We start from the raw sequence: 19,563 nt of genomic DNA, 5'->3' as shown, positions 1-19,563 counted from the left end.
ACACTTATGTAGTTTTGCAAATTTTGAAAAGTAAGTTTTAAAAAATTATTTCTATCTCACTTTTTTTTTTTTTTTTTTTTTTTTTTTGAGACGGAGTCTCGCTCTATCACCCAGGCTGGATTGCAGTGGCATCATCTCGGCTCACTGCAAGCTCCACCTCCTGGGTTCAAGCCATTCTCCTGCCTCAGTCTCCCGAGTAGCTGGGACTACAGGTGCCCGCCACCACGTCTGGCTAATTTCTTTTTGTATTTTTGGTAGAGACGGAGTTTCACCGTGTTAACCCGGATGGTCTCGATCTCCTGACCTCGTGATCCGCCTGCCTCAGCCTCCCAAAATGCTGGGATTACAGGCGTGAGCCACTGCACCTGGCCTTCTATCTCACTTTAAATCAAAGGGACCTACCCACATACAATTAAGATTTTTAAAAAATTTTTTAAATTTTATTTATGTACTTATTTATTTTAAGTTTTGGGGTACATGTGCAGGACATGCAGTTTTCCCTTTTTTTTTTTTTTTTTTTTTTTTTTGAGATGGAGTCTTGCTCTGTCGCCCAGGCTGGATTGCAGTGCCATGATCTCGGCTCACTGCAACCTCTGCCTCCGGGGTTCAAGCGATTCTCTTCCCTCAGCCTCCTGAGTAGCTGGGACTACAGGTGCGTGCCACAATGCCCAGCTGATTTTTGTATTTTTAGTAGAGACAGGGTTTCACCATGTAGCCAGGATGGTCTCGATCTCTTGATCTCATGATCTACCCGCCTTGGCCTCCCAAAGTGCTGGGATTACAGGCGTGAGCCACTGCGGCCCGCCGGATTACAACATTTAATATTGTTAAGTGGCAATACTTTCCAAAGCAATTGGCAGGTTCAATGCAATCCCTATTTAAATTCTAATGATGTTTTTTGCAGAAATCGAAAAATGTATCCTAACATTTATAAGGAGTCTTAAAGAAGTCCAAGTAGCCTGAACAATCTGGAATAAGAAGAATAAAGTTGGACTCATGCTTCCAGATTTCAAAACTTACTTTAAGGTTATAGCAATCAAAACAGCATGGTACTCAGTGTGGCATAAAGACAGATATATATATGTAATCTCAGCACTTTGGGAGGCCAAGGCAGGCAGATCACTTGAGGTCGGGAGTTTGAGACCAGCCTGGTCAGCATGGTGAAACCCCGTCTCTACTAAAAATATAAAAATTAGCTGGGCATGGTGACACGTGCCTCTAGTCTCAGCTACTTGGGAGGCTGAGGCAGAAGAATCACTTGAACCCAGGAAGTGGAGGTTGCAGTGAGCCAAGATCGTGCCACTGCATTCCAGCTTGGGTGACAGAGTGAGACTCTGTCTCAAAAAAAAAAAAAAAGGAAGACAGATATCAGACATATAAATCAAAAGAACAGAACAAAGAGCCCACAAATAAACCCTTGTACATACGTTCAAATGATTTTCAACCAGGGTGCCAAGACCATGTGAAAGGTCAATCTTTTCAACAAATGGTGTTGGGAAAGGTGGGTACGGTGTGTCCACATGTAAAGAGTGATATTGGGCCCTTATTTATACCATATACATAAACTAACTCAAACTGAATCAAAGGCCTAAATATAAGACTTAAAACTATAAAGGTCTTAGAAGAAAGAATAAAGGAAAAGTTTTGTGATTTGGGTTTGGCAATGATTTCTTGGATCAAAGACACCAAAAGCACAGGCAATAAAAGAATAATAGATTTCATCAAAATAAAAACATTTTGTGCATCAAAGGACACTATCAATAGATTGAAAAGGCAACTCATGGATTGCAAGAAAATATTTGCAGATCATACATACTGATACAAGATTAATATCGAGATTATATAAAGAACTGCCAAAACTTGACAACAAAAGATACAAACAAGATGACTCAAAAATGGGCAACAGATTTGAATAGATATTTCTTCAAAGAACATACATAAATGCACAAGATGCTCCACATCACTAATCATTAGGGAAATTTAATTCAAAACCACAATAAGATACCATTTCACATCCATTATAATGTATATTATCAAAAAAAAGCAACAAGTGTTAATGAGGATGTGGAGAAATTGGAACACTTGTGCATTGCTGGTGGGAATGTAAAATAGTGAAACTAGTGTGAAAAACTATTTGGCAGTTCCTCAAAAATTTAAAAATCAAATTACCATATAATCCAGCAATTCTACTTCTAGATAGGTATATACTGCCAAAGAATTGAAAGCAGGGACTCAAACTATTACTAGCGCATCAATGTTTATAGCAGCATTTCACAATAACCAGAAGGTAGAAATAACCCAAACGTCCATCAACGGCGAATGGATTAACAAAAGGGGGTATATAAATACTAGGGAACATTACTCAGCCTTAGAGAGGAATAAAGTTCTGATACATGCTACAATATCAACGAATCTTGAAGAAGTTGTGCCGAATGAAATAAGCCAGATACAGAAAGAGAAATACCATGTAATTCTACTTATATGAGGTACCTAGAGTAGTCAAATTGTAGAGACAAAGCATAATGTTGGTTGCCAGGTTTCGGCATACAAGGAATGGGGAATTATTGCTTAATAGATATAGATTCAGTTGGGAACATGAAAAAATTCCACTGTGAAGCTGAAGAAAAAAATGTATGGGACGCAGATGGTGGAGATGGTTTTATAACAATGTTAATGTATTAGACTTAACACCATTGAACTGTACACTTTAAAATGGCCAAAATAGTAAGTTTTGTTACATATATTTTACTTCAGTAAGAAAGCCAGAATTATTAATGCCCCAAATAGGGAGATGAAGTGGAGGGTGCCTCGCATGTTAACCAAAATGATCTCTCTTTTAGACAAAGAGGATAAACATTTTCTTATGAGGGTTTTTTGTTTGTTTGTTTTTGTTATGTCGAGTCTCTTTAAAATGTTTGGCAAAATGTTGAAGTCCATACAATGGATAATGGGTCAATTTTTTGTTTACATACCATGTTAAAAACTTCTTGCTTTAGGCCATCAAGAAAAATGTCCAAGGGTCACTAAAACTGTCAACACTGGGAGCTAATTCTGAATATCGTCTATAGATGTTGTTTAGGGAGATAGTTTCTCATATTTTACATTAGCCTTAGCTAAATAATATTTTAAGGATGTAATAGTTGAGTCCAAATTGTGCTTGAGGTCTCCTCATACCCATTAAACAGACTACTGAATGGTAGGAATATTTTGATATTGTTGTTTTAAGGTGCCTCTTAAATGAACAATCGCTGCTCTCTCGGTTATAATTTACAGTTATTATACTGGAACCCTGCTGATGTGGTGGTAAGGCATTGTAGAGGGAAAACAGTGTGTAATTTTATGATTACATATCCATTTTCTAGTGGGCCTGAGTCCCTGGGCTCTGACCTTCAGAAGAATTTCTTAGCCCTTTTTTTAACCCTTTATGTGAGACAGGAAGTCTAGTATGGGCTGAGTTGTGTAATTGCCCTTCCCCTAAGTCTGTTAAGGCTCTGGTAAAGTATTACCTTTTGAGGACAGGTCTTTCTTAAACAGAGCCCTGTGTTCTAGTTGTATTTCAAATAGTTACTTTCCCTCTCTCCCTGCCAGGTGCACGAAGGAATTTATTTTCTGTTCACAATGAGCACCTGGTGGGGCTCCTGGAGGTAAAACTCACGTAAGCGTGGGAGAATCCAGGCTCTTTACATATGGGAGTGGAACCAGATCTTTTAATGTGCTTATTTCTGTTGACTAAAAGTAAGAGGCTGGGCTGAGCACTGTGGCTCACACCTGTAATCCCAGCACTTTGGGAGGCCAAGGCAGGAGGATTGCTTGAGGCCAGGAATTCAAGACCAGCTTGGGCAACATAGAGAGACCTCCATCGCTACAAAAAAACAAAAATAGTTAGCCAGGCATGGTAGTACATGCTGTAGTCCTAGCTAATTGGTAAACCGAGGTGAGAGGATCATTTGAGCTCAGGAGTTTAAGGTTACAGTGAGCTTTGATTGCACCACTGCACTCTAGTCTTCCAGCCTCAGCCACAGAGTAAGATCCTGTCTCTCCAAAAACAACGACAACAACAATAACAACAAAGGAAAGTGAGGACAGCTGCCCAAAAGACTCATCCAAGAAACCCTGAATATAAACTCTATATGGCCTTTACTAAAAGCAAAAAAGGGAGACAAGGAGTGGGCTGATACAAAGCGATTTGTCAAGAATTCTCACTGATTATAGAAATAACATTAATTAGTGATTGGCTATACATTGTTAAGCTCTAGGATGTGGGTTACCATATCCAGTATGGCCTTATTAGGTTAATTTATAGCTACTTGTGGCAATAGCAAGCAGTTTCGAGAGATGAATGCATAGCTCAAAATGACTGCTGTCTCATTTATTTATTCATTTATTTATTTATTTATTTAGAGATGGAGTCTCCCTCTGAAGCCCAGGCTGGAGTGCAGTGGCGCGATCTCGGCTCACTACAAGCTCCGCCTCCAGGGTTCACGCCATTCTCCTGCCTCAGCCTCCGGAGTAGCTGGGACTACAGGCGCCTGCCACCGCGCCCGGTTAATTTTTTGTATTTTGGTAGAGACGGGGTTTCACCGTGGTTTCGATCTCCTGACCTCGTGATCCGCCTGCCTCTGCCTCCCAAAGTGCTGGGATTACAGGCGTGAGCCACCACGCCCGGCCTGCTGTCTCACTTTAATGTCTCTCTGGGCTTGATAATTTAAAAGGACTGGCATTCCTCTGATAAAAGTTATTTTATTTTCTCATTTTCCATCAATATATCCTGTTCAGTGAAATATCTGTTCATGCCTTTAGCCCATTTTCTAATTGGATTGTTTTTTCTTGTTGTTGTTGTTGTTGACTTTTGAAAACTTCAAGAATATTCTAGATATGAGCTCCTTGTCAGATATGGTTTATCAAGTGTGATTTGCAGTTTTCTCCTAGTTTTTACCTTGTCTTTTTATTAACAGGCTCTTATGCAGGCCAAAAGTTTTAAATTTTGATAACATCCAAATAATAAATTCTTTGTGTGTGTGTGGTTTTTTTTGGTGTCATGTCTAATAATTATTCATCAAGTCCTACATCCTGAAGAATTTCTCATTAAATTTCATATTTTTATATTGAGATCTATGATCTTTTTTTTTTTTTTTTTTTTTTTTGAGACAGAGTCTCACTCTGTGGCCCTGGCTGGAGTGCAGTGGTGCCATCTCAGCTTACTGCAAGCTCCGCCTCCAGGGTTCACGCCATTCTCCCGAGTAGCTGGGAACACAGGCTCCCGCCACCACGCCTGGCTAATTTTTTTTTGTTTTTAGTAGAAACAGGGTTTCACCGTGTTGGCCAGGATGGTCTCAATCTCCTGACCTCGTGATCCACCCTCCTCGGCCTCCCAAAGTGCTGGGATTACAGGCGTGAGCCACTGTGCCCGGCCGATCCTTTTTTTAAATAAAGACATGAGGTTAGATTGAGGTTCGTTGTTTTGTCTATGATATCTAACTGCTCCAGAACCACTCTACTACTGAATTGATATAGCACCTTTTTCAAAAGTCAGTTGGTTGTAGTTGTATGGATCTATTTCTGAGTTCTCAATTCTGTTTTATTGAACTGTCTATCCCACTGCTAATACCACACTGTCTTGATTTCTGTAACTACGTAAAAAGTTAAAAAATTGGGTAGAATAATTCCTCCCATTTTATTCTTCTATTTTGGACTTGTTTTGTTGAGCTGTATTATAGAAAAAACTATTTGTGACACCTGTTAAAAAATAGTAAGACAGACTTTATTAAGAGGGATTATTGCAATAGATATAGAGATTACTGCAATAGGGTTTTGCAGTAATCTCCAGTTTCCATATATTCAGGTTTCCCTCTGAATATAGGGGAAAGTAGAGATTTTACAGCCACAGAGTAGGGTGGAAGGTTGGTAGTGTATGGAAAATTACTAATAGGAGGGAATCTGGCTAAACTGACCTCACAGGATTCTTGCTGAAACCATGCCAGAGTGATCAGATATCACCTGGGGATGGTAGACAATAAGAAAACAAATTAGATATCAATGGTGATTATGATATCTAATTTGTTATTAGATATGAAGATGGAGGATTCTGACTAAATTGCTAGGATTCTTACTAATATTGGGCAATGCATAGACAACACAAAAGCCCAAAAGCCAGGGTTTAGTTGACAAGAGAGTTCAAAGGAGCCTGGCTAGAGTCTGGTTATGGAGAGAATTTTTGTGAGCTGGGTGGGTCTTCCAGAGCTACGTAGAATAAAAATGATGAGCACAGACCTATTTTTCTTCTTCCCAAACTGAATGGGAAAGCATTCAATCTCTTTCATCTTTTAGTTTTATGTTAGCTGTAGATTTTTTTCTAACTTAAAAGTTAGAAAGTTTACCTCTGTTCCTAATTCCTGAAAGTTTTTTTTCATTATAAATGGGTGTTGAATGTTTTTCAAACGCTTTTCCTGCATTGATATAATCATGTAATATGCTTATCTTTAGCTTGCTAATGTGGCGGGTTACACAAATTGATTTTTGAATACCAAGACAGCTTATTATTCCTGGAATAAACATCACTTGTTCGTGGTTTGTAATTATTTTTATATATTGTTGAATTATTTTTGCTATTATTTGGTTGAGAACTTTTTCCATCTAGATTCATGAAGAATACTGATTTCCATTCTCCTTCTGTCTTTAGCTCTGATACCAGAGTAACACTGGCCTCATTAGTTGGAATATCTTTCTATTGGCTTCTTTCTATCCTTTATTCTGGAAGAGACTGGATATAATTCGTGTTAACCTTTAAATGTTTGTTAGAATTCTCTGATCTATCTATCCAGGCCTGACGATTTCTTTTTCAGATGTTTCAAATTATGACTTCAATTCTAGGGCTATTCAACATAACTATTTCATTTTGTAAGAGAGAATTTGTGCTTTTTCAAGAATTAATGCATTTTATCTATATTGTGAAATTTATATTTGTAGAGTTGTTTGTAGTGTTCTCTTTATTCTTTTGATTTTGTCATCGTCTACAGTGGTATCTCCTGTTTCATTCTTGATATTGATGTTTTGTGTCTCCTCTGTAGGCTTGTAAATTTTATTGACATTTATAGAACCAGCTTTTGTTTAATTGGTTTTTCTCTATTTTTCTTTTTACATTTTATTGAGTTATCTTCTTATCCTTATTATTTACTTTTTTTCACTTGCTTTTGGTTTATTTTGCTCTTCTTTTTCTAGAAGTGGGGAGCTTGGTTATTACTTCGTTATTACTTCAAAATTTTTTTTCTTTTCTAATGTAAGCCCTTAGTGGTATAAATTTATCTCTCACCACTGATTTGGCCACATCTCACAAATTCTGATATGTTGTGTTTCACTTTCATTCATTTCAATGTATTTTAAAAATCTGAGACTTTCTCTTTGAACAATGGATTATTTAGCATGTGTTTTCACGTGTTTGGAGATTTTCCTTTTATCTTCGTGTTACTGATTTCTAGTTTAATTCTATTGTGTTCAGAGAACAAACTCTGTATGATTTCAGTTGTTTTAAATTTGCTGAGATTTGTTTTATGGCCCAGGTTACCTCATATCTTGCTAAGTGTCCCATGGACATGAAAAAAAAATGTGTATTCCGCTGCGTTTGCGGTATTACGTAAATGCTGATTAGTTCCGGTTGGTTAACAGTGTTGTTGTGTCCACAGAAGCACTGGAGAAAGATTGTAACCTGAGGTGACAGGCTTTGATTGTGTCCTGGCTTAGTATGATGGGACACACCTCTGCTTGCTGCCTTCCCTCTGGACAACCCTCAGCCCCTCAATCGCTACATCACCTCAACATGGCCGCACACAGGCCAGAGTGTCTACATGGGCGCCGCCATACTGGCGCCCCGCCTAAGCCACTGAAACGGGAGCGTGTTTGGCAAAGCGCCATGTTGACTACTGGCAACCTTCGGCCACGAAGACTGCTGAGCATGCGCACACCCAGGCAGCGCTGTAAGAAGTAGGGAGGCATTGAGAAAAAGGAAGTGGGTCCTGTTCTGGTTCTTGCGACTATAGTCACCGCCCGAAGCAAATGACCACTGTCCTGAGAGAACGTGGGTGAGGGGCAGGTGAATAGAGGGATGGCAGCATCTGTGGACTGAGCAAGAAGAATCTCTGATGTCTGTCGTGAGCCCTCCGGTCAGTGATGGGGACGGACGGTCAATGGATGGAATAGTGGAAGTCGGAGCGATCTCTGATGGTGGATCTGAGGGAGCAGTGAGAGGGCACTGAGGGGTCTCTGGTGGTGGATCTGCAGGCGGAGTGAGGACGGACTGGGGGTCTCTGGTGGTGGATCTGAGGGCGGAGTGAGGGCGGACTGTGGGGTTGTGGGGGAGGATGACTGTGGGGACTAAGGAGGGATCTGAGGAGTGAATGATGCACATCTTAGTTTCCTCTCTTTTATACATACCGATCTGTTTACATTTTCGTTTCTGTTTCATGATCATGATGTATTTTGCTAAAGATTTAAAGAATATGTTACATAGAATTGCATATTTCCATTTCCATTTTGTTCTGTTTCATATCCAAGATTAGTAGCTCCTTTACCATTACGGTTATTGTATTTATATATCATTCATTCTTTCTCTCCCTATTTAAAAAGAATCAAGCGTCTGAAAGGTCTATCTGTTTTACTGGATATTTTGAAATGTCCAATAAACTACTCCCTACTCTTTTAATATTAAATTTTTTCTCTTTTTCTTTTTACGTACTTTCTCTTTTTCCCACTTTTTGATGTAATTTGTTGTTCTTTCCCTTCTTTTCTTAAGTTTTATGCTGGATACACTTAGGGTAGTAAAGTTTCCTTAACTACATCTTTATCTATGAAATGTATAAATTCATCTTGATGTTTCCCTTTGATCCTTAGTTATTTAGGGGAGTTTCTTCATTCCCAAATTATTAAAGTATGTTTTAGCTGTCTTTTATTTTATTCTATTGTCAGAAAATGCAGAGTATCAAGTCTCAACTTTTAGCAGTTTATCAAGATTTTCCTTGAAGCCAAGTTACTCAATGAACTTTGTTCAACAGATATAAGAGAAAAATTATATTTTGTTGTATGGGCCAAAATTCTCTTTAAGTCTTGCCTGTTGGTATTTTTCAAATCTTTATCTTTCCTAATTTTGATCTACTTGTTTAATATTCTGGAAGAGATACAATAAAAATCTCTTACTTTAATAGTTCACTTTGCAGTTATATGTGCTTTTTTGCTAATTTTATTTGTGTGTCTGAGGGACGGGCATACGTACACCTAATGGTTAATGCATTTTTTATCCTTTTTCATGTATTAAATGGTATTATAAGATCCCTTTTTTCAACCAAAAAGAAAAAAGAAAAACACTTTTTAATATCGAATTCCACTTTGATACTTACATTGCCACACCTGTTTTTACTTTTATTGCATTTGGATGATGTGTCTTTGCCCCGAGCTTTATTTTATATCCATATTTGTCTCTGTGTCAGATTACCTATTTGTTTACAATAGATATCTTTTGTTTTTTTCAAATCCAACTTGTAGTCTCTGTTGATAGAATTTTACCTCTCAGTTTAGTGTAATAATGATTTATCTGATTTTATGCCTTCCATTTGATGTTTACTATTTAACTCTTTTTATTTTCTGCCTTTTCTTTATATAATATTTTCATTGGATTGATTGAATTTCTGCTCATTGTTTCCATTCTGCACCCCATTTTTTCCATTTTCTTCCTGAGATTATTAGGAATGTTTTATCATAGGGTATTATTAATTTTCTCTTTAGTGGCCTCTTTATCACATTGTCACATTGTCACATTTTCCTTTTTTATAATTATATATCTTTTGCAATAATTATTGCTGAACAATATTTTCCTATTCAACATTTCTTGATGTGTGATTCAATTTACATTTATTTGGACTACTTCTTTCAGTATTTCTCTCAAAGATAAAGATACTCTGCAAGTGATTTTATTTCTGAAAATGTCTCTCTGGCCCTGACAGAGGAGAGGTCTTTTAGATGCTATTTCCGACATCATTTAGCTTTCACTACTGCAGATAAAGAGTTTTCTTATTTCCTTAATTCTTTCTCTGTAAATAGTCTTTTCACAATTAGATTTAGAAGTGTTTTCTATTTATAAATTTATTCTATACATTCAAGAATTGCGCCAGATTTGTTCATGAGTTCCTATTTGTGTATGTGGAGGAGTTTATAGCCAGCTGTGTCAGCGGAGGGAGATGTATTCGTGTGCTAAGGCCCCAGTGCAGGGACAGGTATGCCTGGAATTGGCACTCTTTGGATGGCTGATGGAGATGTGCGGTGGGTAGTCATACAGGCATAGAGGTCAGTCATGGGGACGTGGGAGTGATTGGTAAAGAGCCAGAACAATTAAGGTAGAGGAATTGAAGACTCTGTGATCAGGAATTGTAGGATGAGTGATGCAGGGCTCATGGGCAGTAAGGCATGGGAATCAGTGAATCTGAGGTTTCAGTAATGGCTTCTGGGAGTAGTCTCTGGGCACCAATTGGCACTTAGAGCAGATTGAAGAGTGGTAGTGAGGAGTTAGGTACCAGGGTTGATGATAACTTGAAGGGCCTGTGAAATCAGATAGTATAATGATGTAATAGAACAGTATGTCCTTTGGATATTTTATAAAGTATTTAAGCACTCCACAATTATTGGATATCTAAATGTTTCTAATCTTTCTTTTTTATTAACCATGTTATGGTAAAACTTTTGCACTTAAATCTTTGTACAGTATGGGATGGGATGATATTTTAATTGTTGTAGCTCCAGAAATAAATTTTTGAGTAAGGCACATGGGCAGTAAATGATGTATGTGTCCATGTGTGACATTGGCACACTTCCTTCTCTCATCTCTACCTCTACCCATCTGTTTTCTCAGATCTCTGCCCCTTTGTCTGAAGAGCCAAAAATGACCAAGTCCCTGGTGAGTTCTTATTTGTTCATCTGTTTATTTGTTGCTTTCTTTTACTTTTAGTGGATTTTAGGAGACATCTAACAATCCCTATAGTAAGATGACAAGACTAGATAAATAAAAACTAAGATCAGAGAAAATGAAGACGAGACTGTCAACCCCGAATCAAGTTTAGAATATATGGTCTTACACAGTTATGAACTTTGAACTGTTAAATTGTCTCTGATCTTCCTGAAAGACATAGCAATAATGGAAATTGGATACATGGTTTATATTAATAAAATTCACAAGTAATTTATTTCATCTGTGGTAAAGATTTCATGGTTCTTGGTGTTTGAGAAATTTTTTGATAGATCTCCAGATAGTTAATGACAGAACAGTCTTCAACAGCAAACCTACCGAAAGTGCACTAACAGGCCAGGTGCAGCGGCTCACACCTGTAATTCCAGCACTTTGGGAGGTCGAGGTGGGTGGATCACCTGAGGTCAGGAGTTCCAGACAAACGTGGCCAACATGGTGAAACCCCGTCTCCGCTAAAAATACAAAAAGTAGCCACAGTTTTTCTGTTGCTGTCTTATAGAACAGTGCTTCTGACACTTTACTTGCATTTGCATTTGAATTCAGATTCTGATTTAGTAGCTATGGGATGGGATATGAGAATTTTTATTTCTCACAAATTTCCACAGAACATCAATGCTCCTTGTCCCAGGACCATCTTCTGAAACAAACTTGAGGTTTTATCATGAATGGAAGTTGAATTTTGTTTTATGCTGTTTCTGTACCAATTGACGTGATAATGTGATTTTACTTGTTGAATCTGTTGGTACGGTAGATTACACTGATTGATTTTTTAATATTGGACCTGCCTTGCATCCATGGAATAAACTCCACTTGGTTGTGGTATATACTTTTTAAATTATTTGTATTTGCTAATATTTTGTTAAGGGTTTTTGTATCATATTTATGAAGGGTATCACTTTTTTTTTCTTTCTGTCTCTCTCTCTTTCTTTTTTTTCTCTTGCTACTATTTCTGGTTTAGGTATCAGGATAACCCTGGCCTCATAAAATCAGTTGGAATGTGTTCCTTTATATTGATTATTCTGCCAGAGATTGTGTATAGTTTGTGTTTTATTTTTCTATACTTTGTCCAGTTTTTGTGTCAGAGAAATCATAGCCTCACACAATAAACTGGGAAGTATTCCCTTCTCTTCTCAGTTTTTTCTGGAAAAAACTGTGTAGAATTGATGTTAATTATGTTAATTCTTCAAATATTTGGTAGAATTCTCCAGAGAAACTGTCTGGGTCTAGAGATTTCTTTTTTGGAAGTTTTAAGATTACAAACTCAGTTTCTTTAAGAGTTACGGGCTATTCATATTGTCTACTTAATATTGAGAGGGTTGTGGTAGTTTGTGTGTTTTCAGGAACTGTACCCTTTCATCTAAGTTGTCAAATTTATGTGTGCAGAGTTGTTGGTAGTTGTCTTAGTCAGCTCAGGCTGCCATAACAAAGTACCATAGACTGGGTGGACTAAACAACAAAAATTTATTTTCTCACAGGGAGGCTGGAACTCAAAGATCTTGGTGCGAGCATGGTCAGGTTCTGCTGAGGGCTCTTTTCCTGGCTTGTAGACGAAAACCAGATTCTCACTATGTGCTCACAGGCCATTCCCTAGTGACCGCCTGCCTGCCTGCCTATGGAGAGAGAATCTCTCTCTATAAGGCCACCTGTCTTATCAGATTAGGACCCCTACCTCATTTAACCGTAATTACCTCTTAAAAGCCCTATCTCCAAATACAGTTCCATTAGGAGTTAGAGCCTAAACATATAAATTTTTGGAGGACTGAGAATGTCTTGATTTCCACGTTCTCCTGAAGGATATTTTTGCCTGATCCAAAATTCTAAGTTGATAGTTTTTTTTTTTTTAGCACTTGAAAAATGTGCTACTTCCTTCTGACCTCCAGAGTTTCTGATGAGATATTAGTTAAAACTGCATGTTCATTTTCTGTTGCTGCTGAAATAAATTATCAAAAATTTAGTTGCTTAAAATAACACTTTTTTTTTTTTTTTTAACATACAGTTCTATATTTTAGAAGGCCGACATGGGTCTTACTGAACTAAAATCAAGGTGTCAAAAGGGCAGTATTCCTTTCTACAGGCTGTAAGAAAGAATCTGTTTCTATTTTCCATGGCTTTTCTAGCTTCTAGTGGGTGCACACATTTCAGTTTGTGGCCCTTTCCTCCAACTTCAAAGCCATCAACGTTGTATCTCTCTGACCATTCTTTTGTAGTCACATCTTTCTCTGACTCTCTTTTATTGCCTCTGCTTTAACTTTTTTTTTTTTTTTTAAGGCGGAGATTTGCTCTTGTTGCCCAGGCTGGAGTGCAGTGGTGCGCTCTTGGCTCACCACAACCTCTGCCTTCTGGATTCGAGCGATTCTCCTGCCTCAGCCTTCCAAGTAGCTGGAATTACAGGCATATGCCACCACGCCCTGCTAATTTTGTATGTTTTAGTAGAGACGGAATTTCTCTATGTTGGTCAGGCTGGTCTCAAACTCCTGACCTCAGGTGATCCGCCCGCCTCGGCCTCCCAAAGTGTTGGAATTACAGGCTCCCAAAGTGTTGGAATTACAGGTGTGAGCCACCTTGCCTGGCCCTCCTGATTTAACTTTTAAGCAAATTTGTGATTATATTCAGTGCACCCAGATAATCCAAAATAATTAATCTCCCTATTTTAAGGGCAGCCAATTTAGCCATCTAGATTTCATCTGAAACCTGACTTCCCTTTTGCCATGTAACCCCACATATTCACAATTTCTGGGAATTAAGATGTGAACATCTTTGGGGAGCCATCGTTCTTAGTATCACACACTGTCATTCCAATTCTTTTTCTCCTATGGATAATGTGTAGTTTCTCTCTGAATGCTTTCAGCATTCTTTCTTTGTCTGTAGTTTTCAGAAGTTTGACTAGAATTCTTTCTTAGTATGAATTTCTTTGTTTTTTTTTTCTTTTTGGGATTTGCTCAGCTTCTATCTGTAAGTGTATATCTTTTGGGAAGTTTCAGAAATTTTCATTCATTATTTCTTCAAATACTTGTTTAGCCCCACTACATATCTTTCTCTTCTTTTTCTTTTTCTGGAACTCCAATGACACAAATGTTAGATTTTTTGTTACTGTCCCACATGTCTCTGAGGGTCTGTTCATTTTTTTCTCGGTCTGTTTTCCTCCATTCTTTAGATTAGATCATTTCTATTTTATTTTCAAGTACTCAGATTATTTCTTCTGTTGTCTCCCTTCTTTTGAGCCCATCTATTGAGTTTTTAATATTGGTTATTTTTTAGTTCTAAAATTTTCATTTGATTTCTTCATCTCTTCTCTATTTCTTTGTTGAAATTTTTTTATTGTTTCAAGTGTGTTCATATGCTTATTAAAACATTTTTATGAGGACTGCTTTAAAATCCTTATGAAATAATTCTGATAACATGCATCACTTCAGTTTTAGTATCTGTTGATTGGTCATTTCCTTATTCAAGTTGAGGTTTCCTGGTTCTCGGTTATTCAAACGATTTTGTAATGTATGGTGGAAACCTTAGACTCTAGATCTTATTTGAGTCCTCTTTTTTAGCAGGCGTCCTCTGGGCCAGTGTGGGAATTGGGGGACCTTGCTGTGCTACCGCCAGGTGGATGTGAATTTGCAGGTTCCCTACTTGAACTCTGTTGACAGTCTGTGGGGAGAGAGACACCTCATTACTGCTAGTTGGGGTTGGCAGTTCAGGCTCCCCAGTAGACCTCTGGTGACATCACTTTGTCTGACAGGAGAGGGTACCTTGTTTCTGCTCTTCATGCTGTCTTCTCTGATATTGTTAGGTTGGATGGGGCCTCGTTACCTCTCAGAGGGATGGAGGTCTTGGATTTTCATCTGGCCTCCTCTCACACCATACCTGTGGTGATGGAAAGACTGTCGCTTTACTGCCAGGTAGGAATGGAAGTCCAGCCCTGATGTGGCTCCCACTGGCGGGAAAGCTACCCATTACCACTGTGCAGAGATGCAAGTCCCAGCTCCCCAGTTGGCTTTTTCTCATACTACCCTATTGTAGTGGAGGGGCATCCCCAGACAGCCAGGCAAATACAGGAGCCTAGGCTAACCACTGAGTCTTTGCTGATGAGAGATGAATCAAGTCCACAGTTTTTTGTTGTTTTATTATCTGTGGTATTTGCTTGGAGTAGGTTTTGTCTAAAAGTTTTTTTTCTCTGTTGCCCCTTTCCTGGTCTTTTAGCTAGAGAGAGCACTTTTTTCCAGGCCTTTTTGTACGCACTTGTTGGTGTTTCTGGATTGTAGGTTTTTCGAACACCTGGTCAGGGCTATCTATATGAGGCCGAAAGACACAGAGAGCTCATTACTGTTTAGCTTCCTGGTTCCTGAGGCCCTTAGCCAGGGTGCCTATTTTTCTTTACCTTTCAGAGTCTCTGTATGTTAGTTTGATGGATAATGTCTATGGTTTGCAGATGAACTTAACAGGCTGAGTCGAGACAAGTGCATCTGCTGTATCTTTCCAGGAGTGGAATCCAGTTTATTGATTTTGAACAGAGGACTTCATATATTAAGCATAGTCTTATACGTTTTGTTCAATTATAACTGCCTCTTTGTCCTTTGCATTTGAACTTTTAAAAATAAGTATTTCATTTTCAATGTCATGAACATTTTACCTGTAGTTACTTAGTCAAATTGTTCTTTGTGGTTTCTTAGAATAAAACAGTTGTCATCTGCTCTCTTCACCCTCAAATTTCAGCTTCTCAAAGGTAATCACTTTGAACTCAGTTTACTGTCTTTTGCTGTTTACTTTCATATGTCTAAATAACATGTTTGTATTGGTATTTCTAGGCTTTCAGTCTTAAGCAGTTATCTACAGATAACACAATGGAATTAAGGAATTAGCTTTCTTTCAGACACTCAGGCCCTTGACACTCACGTACACATTTCTCATGTACCCTCCTTCTAATATGGGTATTTTATTTATTTATTTATTTAGTAGAGATGGGGTTTCACCATGTTGCCCAGGCTGGTCTTGAACTCCTGGGCTCAAGCAATCCGCCCACCTTAGCCTCCCAAAGTGCTGGAATTGTAGGTGTGAGCCACCGCGCCCAGCCTAATATGGGTATATCATAATTTGGGGTAAATCAATAGGCTGCATTTTATTATGATGACGATTTTAACAATATTCACAAGTGAGCCATTTACTTTTTATGCAGTGCTTTTTGTTTTACCCGAAATTATAAGTCTCTGGCTTAATTATTTGTTTTGTTTTCCATACAGACATATACAATATATATTATACATATCACTAATTCATCTCTAGTCTTCCCATGTATATAAATACCTTCTCAATATATTACAATATGTTAAATAATAACAGTAATATAAACATTAATACAGTGCTTACTATATGCTAGGCACTATAAGCATTCTCTATTAACTAATTCAGTCACAAACCCTAGGAGTTATTACTGTGGTTTGGATATTTATCCTCTCCAAATCTCATGCTGAAATTTGATCCCTAGATGGTGGCTTGTGTGTAATCCCAGCTACTCAGGAAGCCAAGATAGGAGGATCACTTGAGGCCAGGAGTTTGAGATCAGCTTGGTAATATGGCGAGACCCTGTCTCTTACAAAAATAAATAAATAAAAAGAAATTTTAAAAATAAAAGAGGGCTGGGCACAGTGGCTCATGCCTGTAATCCCAGCACTTTGGGAGGCTGAGACAGACAGATCACAAGGTCTGGAGATCGAGACCATCCTGGCTAACATGGTGAAACCCCGTCTCTACTAAAAATACAAAAAAAAAATTAGCTGGGCATGGTGGTGGGCAGCGGTAGTCCCAGCTACTCGGGAGGCTGAGGCAGGAGAATGGGGTGAACCAGGGAGGCGGAGCTTGCAGTGAGCCGAGAGCGTGCCATTGCACTCCAGCCTGGGCAACAGAGCAAGACTCCATCTCAAATAAATAAATAAAAAATAAAAGAGAAGTTTGATCCCAGTGTAGGAGGTAGGGCATAATGGGAAGTGTTTTGGTCATGGGGACAGATCCCTCATGAATAGATTAATGCTGTCTCTGGGGAGGTGGTGAGTTCTCAATCTTATGAGTTCCATGAGAGTTGGTTGTTGAGAAGAGCCTGCTACCTCCCATTCTCTCTCTTTCTTCCTCTCTTGCCATATGATCTCTGCATACACTGGCTTCTCTTCCCCTTCTGCCATGAATGGAAGCAGCTTGAAGGCCCTCCCCAGATGCAGATGCTGATGCCATGCTTCTTGCACAGCCTGCAGAACCATGAGCCAAATAAACCTCTTTTCTTTATAAATTACCCAGGCTCAGGTAGTCCTTTATAGCAACGGTAAACAAAGACAGCTATCAATAATAATTATTCTCATTTTACAGAGGAGGAAAACTGTTACGCAGAGAAGTAATTTGCCCAAGATCACACAGCTCCTGAATGACGAAGCCAGGAAAATAAGACCCAGGCCGTTGGCTCTAGATTACATGCTATTCATTTCGGCTCTTTAAAGAAACTCCTCTTGGAGTTGTCGACCTGCTCATAGTTACTCTCTACCTGATACTCAGCTACTGGCATGGGCTGTCCCTTCCACATGATACTAGGAATTCTTATGTTTCTCAAAGTTAGATCTCTTGAGTCTCAAGAAGCTGGGTAAGACATAGAAATGGATTGTCCTGTAGAGTCTCCAGAATGAATGCAGCCCAGCAGGACCTACTTTGGACATATGACCTCCAGAACAGTGACAACTTTGTGTTATTTTAAGGCCAAAGAATACAGGTGACCTCTAGAAGCTAGAAAAATCAAGGAAATGGATATTCCCTTAGAACCTCCAGAAGGAATACAGCCCTATTGACACCCAGATACAAGCCCAAGTACAATTATTTAGGCGTCTCTAAGACTACCCTCACTTATGACAGAAACTGCAAGCTCAGGAATCTCCAAGACCACCCTCAGTTTCAATAATTCACGAGAAGGACTGACACAACTCAGGAAAGCCATTATACTCACGCTTATAGTTCATTGCAAAAAGAGGATGTGGATTAAAATCAGCCCAAGAAGAAGTGCTCTGTGCAGTATCATGGAAAGTTTCAGGTTACTGAGTTTCTCATTAGTATTGTATTTTTAATTTCAAGGACTCTTTTCTTCAGTTCTGAACGATCTTTCTAATATTAATGGGTGCAATATTCTCTTTTTTTAAAATTTTACTTTAAGTTCCAGTATACATGTGCAGAACTTGCAGGTTTGTTACATAGGTATACACGTGCCATGGTGGTTTGCTGCACCCATCAACCCATCATCTAGGCTTGTTTTTTTGTTATTGTTGTTTTGTTTTGTTTTGCTTTGTTTTTTGAGATGGAGTTTCGCTCTTGTTGCCCAGGCTGGAGTGCAATGGTGCGATCTCGGTTCACCACAGCCTCCGCCTCCCAGGTTCAAGTGAATCTCCTGCTTCAGCCTCCCGAGTAGCTGGGACTACAGTCATCCGCCACCAGGCCTGGCTAATTTTTTGTGTTTTTTAGTGGAGACGGGGTTTCACCGTGTTAGCCAGGATGGTCTTTGACCTCGTGATCCACCTGCCTCGGCCTCCCAAAGTGATGGGATTACAGGTGTGAGCCACCGTGCCTGGCTAATTTTGTATTTTTAGTAGAGATGGGGTTTCTCCATGTTGGTCAGACTGGTCTCAAACTCCCGACCTCAGGTGATCCACCAATCTTGGCCTCCCAAAGTGCTGGGATTACAGGTGTGAGCCAACGCGCCCGGCCCCCATCATCTAGGTTTTAAGCCTGCTTGCATTAGCTATTTGTCCTAATGCTTTCTCTCCCCTTACCCCCCGACCCCTCGATAGGCCCTGGTGTGGCTTGTTCCCTGCCCTGTGTCTGTGTGTTCTCATTATTCAACTCCCACTTATAAGAGAACATTCAGTGTTTGGATTTCTGTTCCTGTGTTAGTTTGCTGAGGATGATGGTTTCCAGCTTCATCCAGGTCCCTGCAAAGCATGTGATCTGATTCCTTTTTATGGCTGTATAGTATTCCATGTTGTATCTGTACCACATTTTCTTTATCCAGTCTATCATTGATGGGCATTTGGGTTGGTTCCATGTCTTTGCTATTGTAAATAGTGCTGCAATAAACATACGTGTGCATGTATCTTTTAGTAGAATGATTTATATTCCTTTGGGTATGTACCCAGTAATGGGATTGCTGGGTCAACTGGTATTTCTGGTTCTAGATCCTTGAGGAATTGCCACACTGTCTTCCACAATGGTTGAACTAATTTACATTCCCACCAACAGTGTAAAAGCATTCCTATTTCTCCACAGCCTCGCCAGCATCTGTTGTTTCCTGACTTTTTAATAATTGCCATTCTGACTGGCATGAGGTGGTATCTCATTGTGGTTTTGATTTGCATTTCTCTAATGATCAGTGATGTTGAGCTTTTTTTCATATAATTGTTGGCCACATAAATGTCTTCTTTTGAGAAATGTCTGCTCATATCCTTCGCCCACTTTTTGATGGGATTGTTTTTTTCTTGTAAATGTGCTTAAGTTCCCTGTAGAATCTGGATATTAGACCTTTGTCAGATGGGTATTTTGAA

At 38.9% G+C, this 19,563-nt stretch overlaps 1 protein-coding gene across 8 annotated transcripts in view; it reads left to right on the top strand.

Annotated features, from left to right (window-relative positions):
- Positions 1–19,563, top strand: part of ZNF484 (zinc finger protein 484) — a 131,658-nt gene that overhangs the window by 91,894 nt on the left and 20,201 nt on the right. For 4 of the 8 annotated variants that reach the window (XM_077966476.1, XM_077966475.1, XM_015117311.3 and 1 more), the window contains one exon: positions 10,892–10,936. In XM_077966476.1, the coding sequence (XP_077822602.1) occupies positions 10,892–10,936 (45 nt within the window). Of the gene's footprint in view, positions 1–7,948; positions 8,157–10,891; positions 10,937–19,563 lie in introns of those variants that run through there. The other 4 variants (XM_077966478.1, XM_015117314.3, XM_002800208.4 and 1 more) reach the window with 2 other exon arrangements.

The sequence above is a fragment of the Macaca mulatta genome, chromosome 15, assembly GCF_049350105.2.
Source record: "Macaca mulatta isolate MMU2019108-1 chromosome 15, T2T-MMU8v2.0, whole genome shotgun sequence".
Classification (NCBI taxonomy): Eukaryota; Metazoa; Chordata; class Mammalia; order Primates; family Cercopithecidae; genus Macaca; species Macaca mulatta.
Note: the sequence above shows the minus strand (reverse complement) of the source record. Positions and strands in the feature narration are given on the sequence as shown.